This window comes from Medicago sativa, chromosome 7 (genome assembly GCF_051527215.1).
Source record: "Medicago sativa cultivar Bolivia chromosome 7, Bolivia_mono, whole genome shotgun sequence".
In the NCBI taxonomy this organism is placed as follows: Eukaryota; Viridiplantae; Streptophyta; class Magnoliopsida; order Fabales; family Fabaceae; genus Medicago; species Medicago sativa.
The window spans coordinates 76,933,808-76,954,763 of record NC_140755.1 but is presented as its reverse complement, the minus strand read 5'-3'; the positions used below and the strand labels follow the sequence as shown (position 1 = coordinate 76,954,763).

Below are 20,956 nucleotides of genomic sequence, written 5' to 3'. Positions count from 1 at the left end.
CACTTAGGGTGCGTTTGGATGGAGGGTTTAGGAGGGGAAGGGAAGGGATGACTTATTTTTCTTTTTTAAATTACGAACATTATAAAATGAATATTAGAAAATTGAATTAACAACATTATAAATGATCATAAAATACTTCAAAAACACTTAATTTATTTTAAAAAAACATTTTACATTGTTCTTAATTTAAAAAATAAAATTGAGCCCTCCCCTCCCTTCCCCTCCTAAACCCTCAATCCAAACACACCCTTAGAGTATGTGCTATGAAAGGAAAACGAAAAGGTATAGCAAGAATAATATAACACTTTTTCCTGAGTAATTTGTTTTAATTCCCTAAAAAAAGTAAATTTGTTTTAAACTTTACTATTTATTTACCAAAATTTGTTTTAAAATATTGTTTTGTCTTATTTTTTTAAGAATTAAAAACAAATACAGGTTGTCCATAAGGTGATATGAAGACATCTTGGTTGATGACATTACAATATAAGGATAAATAAAAACAATAGTTGTCGATATATAAACTTTTTTTTTAGAAGAAAATTTATAAACTTCAAATTCATTGTTTTGATACGTCAAAATGTATTACATAAATCAAATACAGCTAAAGCATAAGAAATGCCAAGCTGTATCAAAACAGATCATAGTTTGATACAGAGAAAAGTACAAGGTAGTCTCCAAGACCTTTAATGCAAAACATGGATAAGCAGCACTACTCCACCACCATGACAATCAAAATCAGTTCAGAATACTTTGTACGCATGGAAACAACAGACACGAGTGAAAGTGATGAACCAAACTTAGCAAGCATAAAAGGATTGAATACAATTGAATGCATCATTAATTAAAATACCTAACTTAATGGTGAACCGGTCAATCCCATTGAAATTGTGGTACAACCCAAAAAAGTTGCATCCACTCGAAGGAAAGTGGTAAGGTATGTCTCTGAAAGCTTCCATCCTTCACATTATAGATCTCCAACCCTAAATCATTCTGATTACCTTGATAAACAAAATAAACCGAATCCTTTTCCAACCTGGAGAAACAAGAGGCGGACGCAGAAATTGAATCACCTTGGTTTGCAACAAATAAAATGTTGTTTTCCAAACTCTCAAGTTTGTTCATCTGTTCAAGTTTTCCACTCTGGGTATCCAGTTGCAATTTGTGAACATGTAGTTTGAATGAATGCTCGTCGATTTTATATCTTCTCACCATCCATATGTCTCCGGTCAATGATTTCACGAAATAAGCACGGCAGCTATAATAAGATTGTTCTGGATCAATATATGGAGTGCTAGATATCTTCTCATAGTAAGTAAAATTAAGGTCATTAGAGTCATCACAAGGAGGATTGTTGATCTTGAAGGATACAATGGTAGCTTCAACGCTGTCAGCAAATATTAGACCTTTATAAAATACAACATCAGTGAAATGAAATCCATTACTGTTTACACGAATCCAAAATGATTGGTTTGGTCTTTTGAAAGCTAGACGACCCAATTGGTAAATCCCTGCAACCACATAATCACTTGGGCTTGTAATGGGGTCAGCAGACAAGGTAACCTTATCGACAACTTGGAGAGGTGGCAAACTAATGGGAGCTATACTGCACTTAAAAGGATTCACTAGAGTTACGGCATTGTTATAATCCACTAGTGCAAGCCAACCATGGCTACAGCCCAAACACTCTTTCATTGTATTGATGGAAGGATGGGATAATTGAATAGGGTACTCTTTCTCACTTATAATACTATACAACGATCTCTTCTCCGTCTGTGATATTGTGTGTATACGATAATATTGGTCTGAGAGGATCATCAACATAGGTGGTATATTAATCCTAAATTGATGATTTTTATGGTTAAGCTTTGCAACTGAAAGCCAATTCTTACACACTACACCAAACCTAACATGATCTATGTGCTCTTCCAACTTATCAAGAACCAAACTAAGAGGATATGCATCTAAATTTTCCCAATCAACCTTCCTCATTGCTAAGTAAAACTAACTGGTGAAATAATTGAAGGGAGTGATTGGGGGAACGTTACTCCAATTACAAACTCTCCACCGTAAATACCTTACCTGCATAATGTATAGACAGAAACTCCATTTAAATATTTTTATTGGCGTAAGTACTTTTTTTATAGATATTAGCCTAAGTACTTGAACACCAATATTTTATCCAAACAAGCCATATTTTATTGACATATTATTGAAATAGTCATTAAAGTGCTTATCATGATTAGCGTTTATGCTAAAAGCTGCTAATGAAGTTGTTTTAATCCAAACAAGCCATATTGCCATATTAAAGTAGACATGTATTTGTATTAGAGTTTTTTTATTAACTTATTTGAGTTTATCTACTAACATAAACACTTGTTAGACTGTTTGAGAGAGCTTATGAAAACAAGCTTATGGCATGTCTATAAGCTCTCAAAATTAAAGCTTATGGAAACAATCTTATGGAAACAACTTATAACTTACATAGAAACAATTTGACTTTATTTTTTATCTTTCGATATAAAAGTAGCTTATGCATAAACATTTATAATGATAAGCGCTTATACTATAAGTGCTTAATTAATTTGTTTATAAATACAGAGGATCCACTTGATATTATACTGAAAACAGAAAAATAAGAAAAGGAACAAACAGACAAATAAAAACAACCCATTTATGGAGAACGGAAGGAGGAAGAAACCTGAATTAGTGCCGTTTAGGGAAAAACCTAAATTCATAAGGTTTAGTCATGGATGCATAAGGTTTTACTCTTCGCTGCTTCTGAGTTTTATTTGTTGTTTTAGGGTTTAGTCAATTCGGTTGGGCTTGCAATTACAATTTCATATTTTTTTTTGGTACAACAATTTCATATTTTTAATTAATTAAATAGATAATGATTAGTCCTTGTGAGCTTAGCTTAGGGACGTGTAAGCTCCAGTCACGTCATTGGGCTAATTGACAAAAAAAAAAAATAGACAATGATTACATTGTAAATAAAATAATTATTAGTTTCATTTAACCCTAAAAATAAATAGGAAAAAACTTAGGTACAATTCCTTATATACTTTTTGTATGGTTTTTATAGGAAAAAACTTAGGTACAATTACTTATATATTTTTCGTATCGTTTTTAACTAAATTCACCATGATTTGATTAAACCCATAATTTTCTCAAACTTTGTTATATCCAAAAACAATGTATTTTTAGTTAAGAACCATACAAAAAGTACCTAAAAAATTGTACCTAAGTTTTCTCCAAATAAATATACTATTAGCCGATATCGACAAATAGGTGATTAAACTATTAAATGAAGAAGTATCTAAACCGAGAGAAGGTTAGGCGCGTTTGCTTGAGCAGTCAAAGGAGGGAAGCATGTTCTTTCTCAAGGACACTAACCCAACACATGGGTTGTAAATGCTTCAGGTTGAGTGAAAACATAAGGGAATTAGACAATGATGCACAACACTAACAAAAAAATAAGGTTGAGGGAAGAGGCACGATCATCGTGGAACTTCACACCAAGGATGTTTTCAATGGATCATGCCGTGAACAAGAAAACAAGAGTCGAACCTGGGCCTCTATGATCCCATGAGCAAGGGACGCACAACCCGTGAAATTATCAAAGCAAAGAGTTAAGTAGGCCACATCATTTGGCTATATAGGCATAGTATTTGCTACAAATACATAGATCATTTGTTGTAACTTTTTTTTTTGGTGGTGGCCGGGGTTTGAACCCCGGACCTTGCATATATTATGCATTGTCCATATCAAATGAGCTATGTTCACGAGAACATCATTTGTTGTAACTGACACATCCAATAAATTAAACAACTTTATTTAATTTTTTTTTTACCTCTTTACCTCTTTACTTCATGCACTTCGATGTGCAACTCAAAAAATTCAAAAACAACATTACATAACGCTCTACTAGAGAATTTAGGAAATCCAGAGCTGAAGAACATAGTTCATTAGCATCAATCACCTAAAGTAAATGGAGCCAAAATTGAGGACATTTAGCTTAACCTCGACTTAATTCTTGTTCCATCAACAAGTTTATACAAAGTGTAAAATTGGGAAGAAAAAAAAACCACACTCAAAGTTTGTATCTCTTTTATATAGAGTATAGTTGTTTTTTAGAAAACTTATAGTAAAGATAGATATATAGATAAACATATAAGAAACTAATATACAACATAATTATCAAAGCTATCCAATTTAATTAATTGACACAATAAATTAGAGATAATTTTATCAAAATAATTGAATTAGAGTTAGACTTTCTATCATTTCATTAAACAAGTAAAACTTTATCCTTATTTAAATTTTCTTCACTTTTTACAACAAACACTTTCTAAAATTAATCTATTGCATCTATCAGTGTGTATGCAATAATCGTTGACAATAATTCTTTTGCAGGATCTTCAGGATTGACAGTAATCTGATTATAACTAAATTATCTATCAAGAAAACAATGAAGGTCTGATCTGCTAGTCTTTACAACATTTGATTCATAAAATTGATTTTTTCTGGTTGCTTGATTTAATCGTAGATAAGCTATACATTCTCCAACCAGTGACCACATTAATATGCATTCATTCATTTTTATCAATTTTTATCATTGTCATCCCTCCTTTCTTCGGAACACCTAAATTGGGCTTACTAAAGCGTTGTCCGAAATAGAGTAAATCAAACCACCTTCTAAGAGTTTTACTACCTCCTTCCTAACTTCTTTCATTATTGGTATGTCTAGCACGCCCTTAGTCAAAAGATCAATCTTGGATCGCACATTAGAGAAGTATTAAGAGCAGTAATGAAGACACCGATATAACGAAATTGAATTTATTGACAGTCATCTAGACCAAGTATTTACATTAGATCCGTAACTAATAACACTTAATCCCAACACAAATAGAAATTAGTTGCATATAACTTATAAGACATAAGAAATTAGTTACATATAACTTATAAGACATAGGAGATGTCGAGATGTTGTTGCATCAGTCGACTTGATCTACAAGGCTTTGATGTTTCCACCTTACTTCAGCCCTTTATAACTCTCTCATAAGCTTGCTTTCTCTAACTTGAGTAGTGAACGAGTAAATTGGAAGTGAGGTTGCAACCTCTATTTATGTTTCTTGACTTCACCCTTTGGCGAACACCCATTTGTGCTCTAATAGAAATTCAAGCGTCAGATAAGATAATAGCTTCGCATGATGAAATGGTAGCTTATTAAACCGCCTTTCTTTATTGGGCGAGTTAGTAATTTCTCTCGGCGACTTTCCCCTTTTTCAGAAGTTATAGGGAGAGATAACCATTGGAGAGTGTCAGTGACCACTGACCAATACATTGACCATTGCATTCATAGTTTGTTGTTACTCAATTAATTTGGGGAAAGAAATCTGACATGACCTAGCCGCTTTCTTATATATAGGTATGATTTAAATTATATAATCTTTTTTTTTGGTTTGAAGCATATAATCCAAACGAGATAAAAACGAAAAAAAATGAGGAGGGCACGTAAGAAGTTCGGAGGATGAAAAAGAAAATATCTAATTATAACTATTTTTTGGGTGAAAATACTAGGTTTGTTATAATTTTAAATAAGATGAAATTATTTATTAAAGAACATTAATTATTTTTAAATGTGTTCTCTAAAAAAAGGGTCTTGTTAACTAGTGCCCCGGGGGCACTATTTAACATTTCCCTTAAAAAAAATATAACTACATTTTGATGGGAAATAGTATTAGGATGGATGGCCTATTGAAAAGTTTGTGTTCGAACAAAAAAATAAGCGACATTAATAATTATTTTACAATGATTCATGCCAAAAGTTTTACCATGTTCTTATTCACATTTGATCGTGTATATTTCTGTCACAAACACACATGTTTAATATTGTTTGTGATCATAAAATACTCTTATATATGGAGCAGCTTCCATTAAGAAAATATGGAGCAGCTTCCATTAAGAAAAAAATCTAAGATAGAGAATATATTAGCTAGGTTCTCAATACCCAAAGAGTACAACATTTATTTATTTCCAAAGTGAAAAAAATATATTAATTTATTTAGATAAAAAAATTATAAATTATTTGGTTGCTCATTCCATTGATATATCAAGTTGTGTTTTATCTAAACATTATTTGTTTTCTGCAAAAAGCTGATATTGACTATGGAGATGTTTTTGTAACTATAGCAAGAATGGAGACAATAAAATTAGTTGTTGCAATTGCAAGTTCGAAGAATTGGAAGATCCGTCAAATGGATGTCAAATCAGCATTCATAAATGGTCCACCAGAGGAAGAAGTGTTTGTCAAGCAATCTCTAGGATTTGAGATAAAGAAGCAGGAAATAAAAGTGTCCAAAATGAGAAAAGCTTTGTATGGGTTGAAGTAAGCACGAAGAGTTTGGAATAAGAAGATTGATGGCTTCCTATGTCAGATAGGCTTTCATAAGTGCATATGTGAACATGGATTGTATGTGAAACATTCAGCAGGTAAAGGTACACTACTTGTCTACATATATTACAGCTAGTTTCATGTCATCTATGCTGAAAGAATTTGAGATGAACTATCGTGTTTTTTGGGGATAGAATTTAAAAGAACTAAAGATGGAATTGTGATGCATCAAAGCAAATATGCTTCTGATATTCTGAGAAAGTTCAATATTTAGCCCTGCAATTTAGCTAAAACTCCTAGTAAAACTGGTATGAAGCTTGAAAAGGATGGAAAAGAAAAAGAAGTGAATTACACCTATAAGCTTTGAAAACTGGTACAACCCAAAACAATTGCATCCACTTGAAGGAAATTGGTAAAGATCGAATGTGAAAACTTCCATCCTTCACATTCTCGATTCTTAACCCTAAACCATTCCATTGATCAGCTTTAGAAATTAAATAAATCGAATCCTTTTCCAATGCAGGGAAACAAGAGGCTGACACCGAAAGTGAATCACCTCCATATTTGATAAATAAAATGTTGTCTTCCAAACTATTAAGTCTGTTAATTTGTTCAAGTCTTCCACTTTGCACATCCAGATCCAATTTGTAAACGTGAAGTTCGAATGAATCCTCGTTGATTAAACATTTTCTCACCATCCATATGTCTCCAGTCAATGATTTCATGAAATAAGAAAGAGTAGAATAACATTGGTCTGGAAAAATATACGGAGTACTAGCTATCTTCTCATAGTAAGTAAAATTAGGGTCATTTAAGTCATCACAATGAGGATTGTTGAACTTGAAGGATACAATGGTATCTCTGCGGCTATCAGCAAATACCAGGCCTTTATAAAATACAACATCAGTGAAATAAAATCTATTTCTGTCTACACGAATCCAAAATGATTGGCTTGGTCTTTTGAAAGCGAGATAACCAAACCTGTAAATTGCTGCAACCACATAATCACTTGGATTTGTCATGGGGTCAGCAGACAAAGTAACCTTTTTGAGAGATTCGAGAGGTGGAAGACTAATGCGAGCTTTACATCTCTTAAAAGGATTCACTAGAGTTATGGCATTGTTATTATCCACTAGTGCAAGCCAACCATGGCTACAACCCAAACATCTTTTAGTTTTATACATGGAAGGATGGGATAACCGACTAGGGTACTCTTTCTCACTTAGGATACTATATAACAATCTCTCATTCCTCTTTGATTTTGCTTGTCTACAAGACAATATGTTTGAGAGGACCATTAGCATAGGTGGTTCATTCATCCTAAATATATGATTTTTATGGTTAAGCTTTGCAATTGATAGCCAACTCTTGCACACCACACCAAACCTAACATGATCTATGTGTTCTTCCAACTTGTCAAGCACCAAACTAAGAGGATATGCTTCTAAATTTGCCCAATCAACCTTAGTCATTGCTGATAAGTAAAACTAACCGGTGAAATAATTGAAGGGAGTGTTTGGAAAGTTACTCAATGTAGAAAACTCCACCGTAAATACCTTACCTGCATAATGTATAGACAGAAACTCCATTTAAATATTTTTATTGGTCTAAGTACTTGAACACCAATATTTTATCCAAGCAAGCCATATTGCCATATTAAAGTAGACATGTATTTGTATTAGGGTTTTCTATTGACTTATTAGACTATTTGAGTGAGTTTATGGAAACAAGCAAGTGGCATGTCTATCAGATCTCAAAAAAAATAAAAAAAAAACTTATGCAAACAACTTATAACTTACATAGAAACAATTTGACTTTATTTTTATCTTTCGTTATAAAAGTAGCTTATGCATAAACATTTATAATTATAAGGGCTTATACTATAAGTGCTAAAATAATCTGTTTATCCATAGAGAGGCCTTGATATTACTGAAAACAGAAAAATAAGAAAAAGAACAAAAACAATATATGGATTAAGAAAGAGAGAAAATAAATATAAACTTTATGATAACTGACGAACGGAAGGAGGAAAAAACCTGAATTGGTGTCGTTCAGGAAAAAACCTTTTGATCATATATGCATAAGGTTCTTCACTGTTCTGAGTTTTTATTTGTTATGCATAAGGTTCTTCACTGTTCTGAGTTTTTATTTGTTGTTTTAGGGTTTAGTCAATTGGGTTGGGCTTGCAATTACAATTTCATATTTTTTAATTTTTTTTAAAGAATATCGTTCGGATTATATAATCCGTACCATATTTTTTGGTTCGGATTATAAAATTTAAACATGGAAAAATCAACAATGCAGATGGCATGCGAGAAGTACAGAGACTGAGAAAAGAAAATATTTAAATATAACTATTTTTTCCAGTATAAATATAACTATGTTTTCCAGTAAAAATACTAGGTTTGTTTTATTTTTAAACAATATGAAATTATATATTTAAGTAACCTTAATAATTTGAATTTGGTGCGATCATATCTCATCATAATTTTGCAGTTAAGCGTGTTTGATCAAAAGTAGTATTGAGATTGTTTGATCGGAAGTAGTATTATTAGGATGACCTCAAAAAGTTCTAGTGTTTGAACAAAAAAATAAGCAACGTTAATAATCATTTTACAATGATTCATGCCAAAATTTACCATGCTTTTATTCATATTTACATTTCTCCCCCGCAAACACACGTTGAATATTGTTTGTGATCATAAAACACTCTTATATATGGAGTGGATGACTTCCATTAAGAAAATATATAAGATAGAGAATATATTAGGTTGTCGATTACCCAAAGTACAAAATTTATTTATTTCCCGTAATTTTTTTTTTATTTAGATACATAATGTAAACGTTATTTGGTTACTTATTCCTTTGTTGATAGCAAAGAGTTATGTTGAAGACACAATCCAATGATCACATGTAGTGTAATCTCTTACGAATATTTCAAACCAGTGAAACCAACCATTCGATTAAAAAGAACAAAAGTACTGTTTAATCTAGCAAAAGCATAAGAAGTGCCAAGTTATATATAAACAGATCATAGTTTGATCCAGAGAAACAAAAGAAAAAGCATATTAATTATAAGGACAACAAAAAATAAAATAGGCAGCAACGTGAGCACCAAACAACTGTAGTGTACCAGAAGGAAGTCTTTCAAGACCTTTGTTAATGCAAAACATGGATAAGTTTCTAAACTTCAAATCAGATCCTGCATGCTTGGCACAACGGCAATCACAATCAGATCAGAATAGTCTGTACGTATGGAAACAACAGACACAAGCGATGAATACAAACTTAGCAAGCATAAAAAGGTTGAATACAATCTCATACTTTGTCAATAGTGATGATAAAGGATCATTAATAAAAATACCTAACTTGAGGTGAACCGATCAATCCCATTGAAATTGTGGTTGAACCCAAAGAGGTAGCATCCCCTTGAAGGAAACTGGTAATGATTGACTACGTAAACTTCCATCCTTTGCATTATAGATTTGTAACTCTAAATCATCTTTGTCACCATGATGAATAAAATAAATTGAATCCTTTTCAAACTTGGAGAAACAAGAGGCAGAAACAGAAATTGAATCACCGATTCCGACAAATAAAATGTTGTTTTCCAAACTCTCAACTTTGTTGATTTGTTTAACTTTTCCGCTTTGGGCGTCTAGTTCCAATTTGAAAACAAAGAGTTTGTATGAAAGCTTCAGTGGGTCGATTAAACATCTTTTCACCATCCATATGTCTCCGGTCAATGATTTCACAAAATAAGCATGTCCATAATAACATTCTTCTGGAAAAAAATATCGAGTACTAGCTATCTTCTCAAAGTAAGTAAAATTAGGGTCATTTGAGTCATTACATGGAGGATTGTTGAATTTGAAGGATACAATGATGTCTCCTTCAGTGTCGGCAAATACCAGGCCTTTATAAAATACAACATTAGTAAAAGAAAATTCACTTGTGTCAACACGAATCCAAGATGATTGGCTTGCTCTTTTGAAAGCGAGAAAACCAAAATCGTAAATCGCTGCAACCACATAATCGCTTGGGCTTGTAATGGGGTCAGCAGACAAGGTAACCTGGTTGAGATGTTCGAGATGTGGCAGACTAATGGGAGGTATACTGCACTTAAAAGGATTCACTAGAGTTATGGCATGGTTGTTATCCGCTAGTGCAAGCCAACCATGGCTACAACCCAAACATCTTTTACTTTTAAAGATGGAAGGATGGGATAACCGAATAGGGTACTCTTTCTCACTTAGGATATTATATAACGATCTCTTCTTCCTCTTTGATTTTGCATGTCTACGAGACAATTTGTTTGGGAGGATCATTAGCATAGGTAGTACATTAATCCTAAATTGATGATTTTTATGGTTAAGCTTGGCAATTGATAGCCAATTCTTGCACACCACACCAAACCTAACATGATCTATGTGTTCTTCCAACTTGTCAAGTACCAAACTAAGAGGGTAGTCTTCTAAATTTGCGTAATCTACCTTCCTCATTATTAAGTGAGAGTGTTTAAAGGATAAAGTAGAACTAACCGGAGAAATAATTGAAGGGAGTGTTTGGGGAAAGAACCTTGCTCACGGTGTAGGAAACTCCAATTTCAAATTATCCACCAAAAATTACTTAACCTGCAAAATGTATAGACAAAAACACCATTTAAAGTTCAGTAAAATATACAAGTCCAAGGGCAAAGAAGCAGGGCCGTATTACCATCCAACTTAGCCATGTATATTATTAGGACTTATTTGAGTTTATCTAATAACATAAACACTAGCACCGACACTTCGGATCGAAGGAGTGTCCGATGTCCTACACATGTCAGGGTCCAACACCGACACATCTGATTACATTCAATTTTATCATTTTTATAAATTATAAACCGGTGTTAAAGTGTCTGTGTAGAAACAATTTACCGCATGTCCATAATCCACCTATAAATAGCTTATGCATAAACATTGATAATTATAAGGGCTTATACTATAAGTGCTTAAATAATCTGTTTATCCTTAGAGGGGCCTTGATATTACTGAAAACAGAAAAATAAGAAAAGGAACAAAAACAATATGCATTAAGAAAGAGAGAGAAAAAAAGATAAACTTTATGACAACTGATGCATACAAAAACAGACAAATAAAAACAACCCATCTATGGAGAACGGAAGGAGGAAGAAACCTGAATTGGTCAACTCATGGATGCATAAGGTTTTCCTCTTCGCTGCTTCTGAGTTTTTATTTGTTGTTTTAGGGTTTAGTCAATTGGGTTGGGCTTGCAATTACAATTTCATATTTTTAATTAATTTTTTTTAAAGAATATCTTTAATTGATTAAATAGACAAGGATTACATTTACTGTCAAAAAAAAAGAAGACAAGGATTACATTTTAATAAAATGGTTTGCTTCTATCTATAGTTGTGCAAGCCTATTGTCTGGAGATTCAGGATCTTTGAGATAATTAACACTTTTTTTTTTTTTTGCAAAATTGTCTCCAGATTGATTGCAACATGCATCAAAATACATTATAAGCCCAAATACGATGGAAGCATACTATTATACATCAGTAACCAATATTCAAATGTTACAAAACAAATTCCAAACATAATATCCAAATCGAACAAGACATAGTCACAACAACTACTAGGTAGCATGCCCACCCTTAACACCCCTCCCCCTCCGACAATAGAAGAACACTCTCCGAGCCTCAACCACAATCCGCTCCAAAATATAGGACAAAAGTAAATTTAGTGACGAAGCTAGCCATCTTTGTACGAGGGGGCCAAATATAAATAAAGAAGATAAAATTATATATTGAGTGTTGTTTTGATAGTTTTTATCGTTAATAAAAATCTCGTTATTCTTTCTTAAGAGATCGAAAGTGTCAAAATAAGATGAAATACATCTATGTAACAAGTGGGTACCTATTAATATTTTTATTTCTACTAATTTTCTACAAATAATCTTGAGAGAGAGAGAGAGAGAGAGAGAGAGAGAGAGAGAACAAATTAAGGAACAAATGATTGAAGAAATGCGACATTAACTTATTTTGGTGGTTGAAAATGCTTGAAATGTGATTAATTAGACCAAAAACTTCTTGAATCACACAATGTGTGGTGGTTCGGATTTTAGAAGATTTGGGAAAAAAAATTCTTAACTTATGAAATGAAGAGGGTTTCTTGTTTTTCTCATACATAGGTATCGTTCGGATTATATAATTTAAACATGGAAAAATCAACAATGCAGATGGCGCGTGAGAACTACAGAGAGTGAGAAAAGAAAATATTTAAATATAACTATTTTTTCCAGTATAAATATAAATATGATTTCCAATAAAAATACTAGGTTTGTTTTATTTTTTAACAATATGAAATCAATTGTGTATATATATATATATATATATATATATATATATATATATATATATATATAAAGTAAGGTTTTTTATGCCACGTGTCACTTCCACATTCATTCTCAATATTTTTATTATTTTTTCTATTTTTAAAAACCAATATTTTATTTAACATAAATATCTCAACAAACTTTTGATCTTATGCACTCAGTATTGTTTATTTTTATTTTTATTGAATTTCTAATATTTTATGTATCAGAAATATCTCAACAAACTACACGTCAATCAATCAATCAATCAATCAATAGTATGTATATAAAGTAAGGCTTTTTATGCAACGTGTCACTTCCACATTCATTCTCAATATTTTTATTATTTTTTCTATTTTTAAAAAACCAATATTTTATTGGGTTAATTAAGTAAATGGTCCCTGTAAATATTCAGAATTTTGTTTTTAGTCCTTATAAAATAAAATCACACTTTTTAGTTCTTATAAAATTTTCCATCAGAATTTTTAGTTCCTATAAAATTTTTCCATTAGCATTTTTAGTGCCAATAAAAAATTTCCATCAACATTCTTGGTCCTTAAAATGCTTAAGGAAAATGTCACAAGGACTAAAAATTGTGATTTTATTTTATAGGGACTAAAAACAAAACTGTGAATATTTATAGGGACTAAAAACTTAATTAACCCTATTTTATTTAACATAAATATCTCAACAACATTTTGATCTTATCCACTCAATATTTTCTTTAAATTTTTATTGAATTTCTAATATTTTATGTAGCATAAATATCTCAACAAACTACACATAATACTTTCAATAAAGTTTATATATACGATCTTATTTTATGATTAAAAGACTCCAATTTGTTTATTTGTTTTTAGGAAAAGAAGCTTCAATTAGTTATTACTAATCTGTTAGCACTATATCATTCCATTAGTTTTTATTTTTGAGGAAAAAAATGTTCGATTAGCTTTTTTTGATAAAAAAAAGAAGTTCGATTAGTTATTATGTTATCTTTTAGCAGCATATTCTAATGCAAATGTTAACTATAAATAAATAAATTTTCGTTAATCACATTTACACACTTTGAGCACAAGCAGAAACCTCAAACCTTCTTTTCATCTAACATTTTTCCTTCTTCAGGTTTGCCAAACACCAATTTTATTATTTCTCATACATATACTTTGATATATGTGTGTGTGTGTGTGTGTGTGTGTGTGTGTGTGTGTGTGTGTCAACCACTTTCTTCCCTTTCAATCGATTTTTCTATCTCATACGCATGGGCCACGAAACAAACCCATGACCACATGTTTAAAGGGAACCAAAACTCTTACCACTTGGACTAATTCATTATTGATTTTGTTACATTTTTTATTATTGCATTGGACATTCATCTCATCATTTATATTTATTATTATGATATTATTATAATTTTAAATTTAATTAAATTCAATCTAATATACTGACACATGTATTCGTGCACACAATCTTATAAAACTTATTTAATATCTATCCCGGGCAACGCCGGATCTCTAAACTAGTTATATACTCCCTCCGTTTCAAAATACATGTCCAAGTCAACCACTTCACATATGCCAATGCACAATTTTGACCGTTAATATCTTTAATTATCTAAAGTAAAAAATTATAAAAATTTAATATTTTGAAAATATTTGTCGAGACAAATCAAACAACATCTTACATGCTAATATTTGTATTTATACATTAGTTAAAAAGTATGGTCAAAGTAAGTCAAGTGAATAGTACATTGCAAAAATTGGACATGTATTTTGAAACGGAGGAAGTATTAAAGTAACCTTAATAATTTGAACTAGGTGCGATCATATCGGCCCTATTGAATCGGATCTCATCATAATTTTGCAGTTAAGTGTGTTTGATCAAAAGTAGTATTGAGATTGTTTGATCGGAAGTAGTATTAGGATGACCTAAGTTTTTGTGTTTGAACAAAAAAATAAGCACTTTACAATGATTCATGCCAAAATTTACCATGTTTTTATTCATATTTGATCTTATACATTTCTCCACCACAAACACACGTTGAATATTGTTTGGTTCTTAAACATATTTGATCTGATACATTTCTCCGCCACAAATACATGCCAAAATTCATATTTGATCATAAAACACTCTTATATATGAAGCACTTCCATTAATAAAATATAAGATGGAGATTATTTGGTTCTCAATACCCAAAGTACAACATTTATTTATTTCCCGTAAAAGAAAAACATTTATTTAGATAAAAAAAAAAATGCAAATGTTATTTGGTTACTTATTCCATTGACAGCAAAGAGTAGTCGTTGGAGACACAATCCCACACACTCTGCTTCCTTTACAATCCAATGATCACATGTAGTGTAATCTCTTATGAATATTTCAAACCAGTGAAACCAACCATTCGATTAAAAAGAACAAAAGTACTGTTTAATCTAGCAAAAGCATAAGAAGTGCCAAGTTATATATAAACAAAAGAAAAAGCATATTAATTATAAGGACAACAAAAAATAAAATAGGCAGCAACGTGAGCACCAAACAACTGTAGTGTACCAGAAGGAAGTCTTTCAAGACCTTTGTAATGCAAAACATGGATAAGCTTCTAACTTCAAATCAGATGTTTCATGCTTGGCGTAACGACAATCACAATCAGATCAGAATAGTCTGTCCGCATGGAAACAACAGACAAAAGTGATAAATCCAAACTTAGCAAGTATAAAAGGGTTGAATACAACCTCATACTGTCAATATTGATGATAAAGGATCATCGATAAAAATACCTAACTTGAAGGTGAACCGATCAATCCCATTGAAATTGAGGTAGAACCCAAAGATGTAGCATCCTCTTGGAGGAAACTGGTAAAGATTGACTACGTAAACTTCCATCCTTTGCATTATAGATTTGTAACTCTAAATCATCTTTGTCACCATGATGAATAAAATAAATTGAATCCTTTTCAAACTTGGAGAAACAAGGGGCAGAAACAGAAATTGAATCACCAATACCGACAAATAAAATGTTGTTTTCCAAACTCTCAACTTTGTTGATTTGTTTAACTTTTCCGCTTTGGGCGTCTAGTTCCAATTTGAAAACAAAGAGTTTGTATGAAAGCTTCAGTGGGTCGATTAAACATCTTTTCACCATCCATATGTCTCCGGTCAATGATTTCACAAAATAAGCATGCCCATAATAACATTCTTCTGGAAAAAAATATCGAGTACTAGCTATCTTCTCAAAGTAAGTAAAATTAGGGTCATTTGAGTCATTACATGGAGGATTGTTGAATTTGAAGGATACAATGATGTCTCCTTCAGTGTCGGCAAATACCAGGCCTTTATAAAATACAACATTAGTAAAAGAAAATTCACTTGTGTCAACACGAATCCAAGATGATTGGCTTGCTCTTTTGAAAGCGAGAAAACCAAAATCGTAAATCGCTGCAACCACATAATCGCTTGGGCTTGTAATGGGGTCAGCAGACAAGGTAACCTGGTTGAGATGTTCGAGATGTGGCAGACTAATGGGAGTTATACTGCACTTAAAAGGATTCACTAGAGTTATGGCATGGTTGTTATCCGCTAGTGCAAGCCAACCATGGCTACAACCCAAACATCTTTTACTTTTAAAGATGGAAGGATGGGATAACCGAATAGGGTACTCTTTCTCACTTAGGATATTATATAACGATCTCTTCTTCCTCTTTGATTTTGCATGTCTACGAGACAATTTGTTTGGGAGGATCATTAGCATAGGTAGTACATTAATCCTAAATTGATGATTTTTATGGTTAAGCTTGGCAATTGATAGCCAATTCTTGCACACCACACCAAACCTAACATGATCTATGTGTTCTTCCAACTTGTCAAGTACCAAACTAAGAGGGTAGTCTTCTAAATTTGCGTAATCTACCTTCCTCATTATTAAGTGAGAGTGTTTAAAGGATAAAGTAGAACTAACCGGAGAAATAATTGAAGGGAGTGTTTGGGGAAAGAACCTTGCTCACGGTGTAGGAAACTCCAATTTCAAATTATCCACCAAAAATAACTTAACCTGCAAAATGTATAGACAAAAACACCATTTAAAGTTCAGTAAAATATACAAGTCCAAGGGCAAAGAAGCAGGGCCGTATTACCATCCAACTTAGCCATGTATATTATTAGGACTTATTTGAGTTTATCTAATAACATAAACACTAGCACCGACACTTCGGATCGAAGGAGTGTCCGATGTCCTACACATGTCAGGGTCCAACACCGACACATCTGATTACACTCAATTTTATCATTTTTATAAATTATAAACCGGTGTTAAAGTGTCTGTGTAGAAACAATTTACCGCATGTCCATAATCCACCTATAAATAGCTTATGCATAAACATTGATAATTATAAGGGCTTATACTATAAGTGCTTAAATAATCTGTTTATCCTTAGAGGGGCCTTGATATTACTGAAAACAGAAAAATAAGAAAAGGAACAAAAACAATATGCATTAAGAAAGAGAGAGAAAAAAAAGATAAACTTTATGATAACTGATGAATACAAAAACAGACAAATAAAAACAACCCATCTATGGAGAACGGAAGGAGGAAGAAACCTGAATTGGTCAACTCATGGATGCATAAGGATTTCATATTTTTAATTAATTTTTTTAAAGAGTATTTTTAATTGATTAAATAGACAAGGATTACATTTTAATAAAATGGTTTGCTTCTATCTATAGTTGTGCAAGCCTATTGTCTGGAGATTCAGGATCTTTGAGATAATTAACACTTTTTTTATTGCAAGCCTATTGTCTCCAGATTTATTGCAACATGCATCAAAATACATTATAAGCCCAAATACGATGGAAGCATACTATTAGGATCGGTTTGAATTGACTTATTAATTTGAGCTTATCTAATAACATAAACACTAGCACCGACAGTGTCCAATGTCCTACACAAGTCAGAGTCTAACATCAACACATATGATTACATTCAATTTTATCATTTTCTTAAATTATATACATGTGTTGAAATCGGTGTCGAAACAATTTACCACATGTCCATAAGCCACCCATAAATAGCTTATGGATAAACATTGATAATGATAAGTGCTTAATTAAGTTTTTTTTTTATAGATACAGGGCCTTAAACACAAAAACATGAACCCAAATAACGTTGGAAGAACAAATGAAAGAAAGAAGAAAAACGTGCAATACTTAACAAATGAAGGAAAAAAAATATGAACCGGAAAAAAAACGGTAAAACAGTTGCAATTAAAAAAGACAACGAAGAAAAAAACCTGAAACGGTGTCTTTGAGATTTTGTTTATCGCTCAATGCATCTTAGTTTTGTTTCGTTTGTTGTTTTAGGGTTTTTTATCAATCAGTTGTTCAAGAATTTTGCTCTCCACCCAGCACAAATCACTCGCACCTTGCAGCGTTGCCATTTTTACCCTTGCGCAAGTTAAGTCATGCTGCGCACCTTAACTTGTGCAAGTTATATATTATGTGTGACACCCTAAATCCCAAGAATAATTATTGCTATTATTTAATTAAAAATAGAGTTTGATTCGCAGCGGAAAGTGTCAAATAAAAACTTCTCTAATGATATAGGAATTCTTCCACAAAATTTAGGATATCACATTGACTCATAACAAACATAATTCATATTTCACTTCATTAAAAATTATAGTAATAATAACATCGAATCTTTTTCTTTTGAAAATATTTCATTTTACATCATAGACAATGGTTTTCTTGCACGAAATTAAATAAGTAAGCATATCCCTTTTCCCGTGTCACTATCAGAGCGGTGCTTTTCCCCAAAATAACCGACGACACAAGACAAGTCCTCACGAAAGGCATGCACTTGACTCCAAGACTCAACCTATATAACTACGGTTTCGCAACCGCAGGGCCAAGCCAGCAAACACAAACAACGAAGGGGTGAGTTCCGAGAACATGTAATAGTATAAAAAAAATGAGAAGAACACGTAAGCAATTAAGTCAAAGTTGTTTCACATCACAAACATAATATTCAGAACCCTGAAGAATATACTATATCATCTCAATCTATATTAGTAGAAAATATCATTACAACTTAAGAACCAAAAAAAACTTCACAAACACAATGTCACAATTCAATTCCAACTAGTCACAACACATGTAGCCACCAATAACCATTTTCATAAGAACATCAACAAATAATCACCTTCATCGTCTCACACAATTACATTAATAGACATCACAAAGTAATTCGTTAAAACATCACAACTTAACAACTTGACTCGACAACACGACTCAACTTGACAATGCGACAACGACACATCAACTCGACAATGCGACAACAACAACAACTAATGCATCATGCATGTGGTACCATTCAACAACATAAATGAGCGTAATTAGGCTCTTCAACGTGCGAGCATAAAGCTGCCGGGCCTAAAGCCCCCAACGTAGTTTGAGCACAAAGGCTGCCGGGCCTAAAGCCCCCAACTTTAATGAGCACAAAGGCTGCCGGGCCTAAAGCCCCCAACTTTAATGAGCACAAAGGCTGCCGGGCCTAAAGCCCCCAACTTTAATGAGTATGCAATGGACTCAATCTCTCCTACAACTTAGACAACAACGTGAACATCTTATACAACTCCATAATCATGGACGACTTCTTAAATTCTTTCAACTTAGACCGACTCATGCAACTTCAAGACTTTAACAATCAACAGCAGCAACCAACAACAATTACAACATATAGCAGTGTTTAAAATAACATATCAACATTAAAGGAAATGGATCATAACAACTTATCATCATAAAGCATCATAGATAATTCTTATACATCATCACTACTAATCTCAGTCACTTAAACAGGCCCTTGGAACTTCTGAAAGTTTCCTAAACAACCCTCTTTCTTACTTCCAATAGTTATCATATACATGTGGTATACCAATAATTACATTCAAATACATAACATCACATCTATATCAATCATTAAATAAGTCATCAATCTAAATAGTTGCAGCAAATCAAGCATAAGCACCCACAGATTTATCCATGACTTCAAATACCACATATTCACATAATTTAAATCAAGCAACACCTTAATAATGTTTCTAATTCTTCTTTTAACCTTTCACATCTAAATTTGCACATTAATTAATTATTCTCTCAAAGGGCTACAACCGTCGCGGTGAGCCCCGAATGAACTTTGGGAAATACGGCTTTCCCGTTCATCCCAATTAATTTACACTCATGATCTCGAACTCTTCTCTCTCACCCCATACCTGAATTGAAGCTTTCACGACATTACGAACTCAACAGCGATGATGAATCCAAATAGTTTAATAAGTTCGTGTCTCTTTTCATCGGCGTACCGGCTTACGCCTCCTTTTCTCTTTAACACCAAAAGCTCTTAGGATTCTACACATATTCGCACAAACACCGGTTCAAGGTTTCCTTTCTCAGTGCTAACGAATTTGAATATGATATGACCATATTGTTTGTGTTGCTTTCTCAAACATGGGGTAACCTTAAGACTCCACACCATAAAGGACGTGATTGGATGGACATGATGATAAGTGGTGGTGACTGTTTTGTCTTTCTCCTCTATTTTTGTTTACTATAAGACTTTGTAAATTTAAGATAAATGGTGTTTTGGTCATGTGGTTTGAGAGAAATAGGATTTATGGACATTGCTGAAGGTAGAAACTCAAATATAAAGAGAAGGCTATCAAAATCATGCTGGAGAAGAGCCTAATGTAGTATTAAGTAGCATATAGATAAAAGGGAACGATGCATAATTGTTTCTAAAATTTGGCGAATAGTGCCGACGGCTCTCCTTTTCTTCTCTTTGCATCAGGTTTTTGTATACGCTAGCTATTAGGTTAGGGTTTTAAGTCTCTCTTGTCCAAATACATTGCATATGGGCCAATCCATTGTAACACTTATTGATTAATATCTCCCCATCTATTAATTAGGTTCCCTCAACTATATACACTCACTCATTTATTCTCATCACTCCCTAATAATATAAACTAATAAACTAATTTTATTTTACTCACTCATAACTAATATCATCCCAAAAATACTCATAGTAAACTACTATCATTTTTCTATAATCATTAGAATAATAAATCATTAAATAAAATATTTTTAAATAGCTTTACTATCATCAAACTTCAGTAAATTACTATGCAAACACTCAAATCAA

At 32.4% G+C, this 20,956-nt stretch overlaps 2 protein-coding genes and 2 pseudogenes across 2 annotated transcripts; all 4 read right to left on the bottom strand.

The window, feature by feature from the left end:
* Positions 1 to 580: 580 nt before the first annotated feature.
* Positions 581 to 2,107, bottom strand: LOC146908695 (uncharacterized; annotated as a pseudogene).
* A 4,583-nt stretch (positions 2,108 to 6,690) lies between these two features.
* Positions 6,691 to 7,945, bottom strand: LOC146908694 (uncharacterized). The gene has a single exon (XM_085729288.1). It carries the CDS (start codon positions 7,864 to 7,866, stop codon positions 6,691 to 6,693), a length of 1,176 nt encoding a protein of 391 aa, XP_085585414.1. The 5' UTR covers positions 7,867 to 7,945.
* A 1,577-nt stretch (positions 7,946 to 9,522) lies between these two features.
* Positions 9,523 to 11,876, bottom strand: LOC146908693 (uncharacterized). The gene has a single exon (XM_085726970.1). It carries the CDS (start codon positions 10,894 to 10,896, stop codon positions 9,778 to 9,780), a length of 1,119 nt encoding a protein of 372 aa, XP_085583096.1. The 5' UTR covers positions 10,897 to 11,876; the 3' UTR covers positions 9,523 to 9,777.
* Positions 11,877 to 15,315: 3,439 nt separating this feature from the next.
* On the bottom strand, positions 15,316 to 16,794 carry LOC146908692 (putative F-box protein At3g25750; annotated as a pseudogene).
* Between the last annotated feature and the right edge of the window lie 4,162 nt (positions 16,795 to 20,956).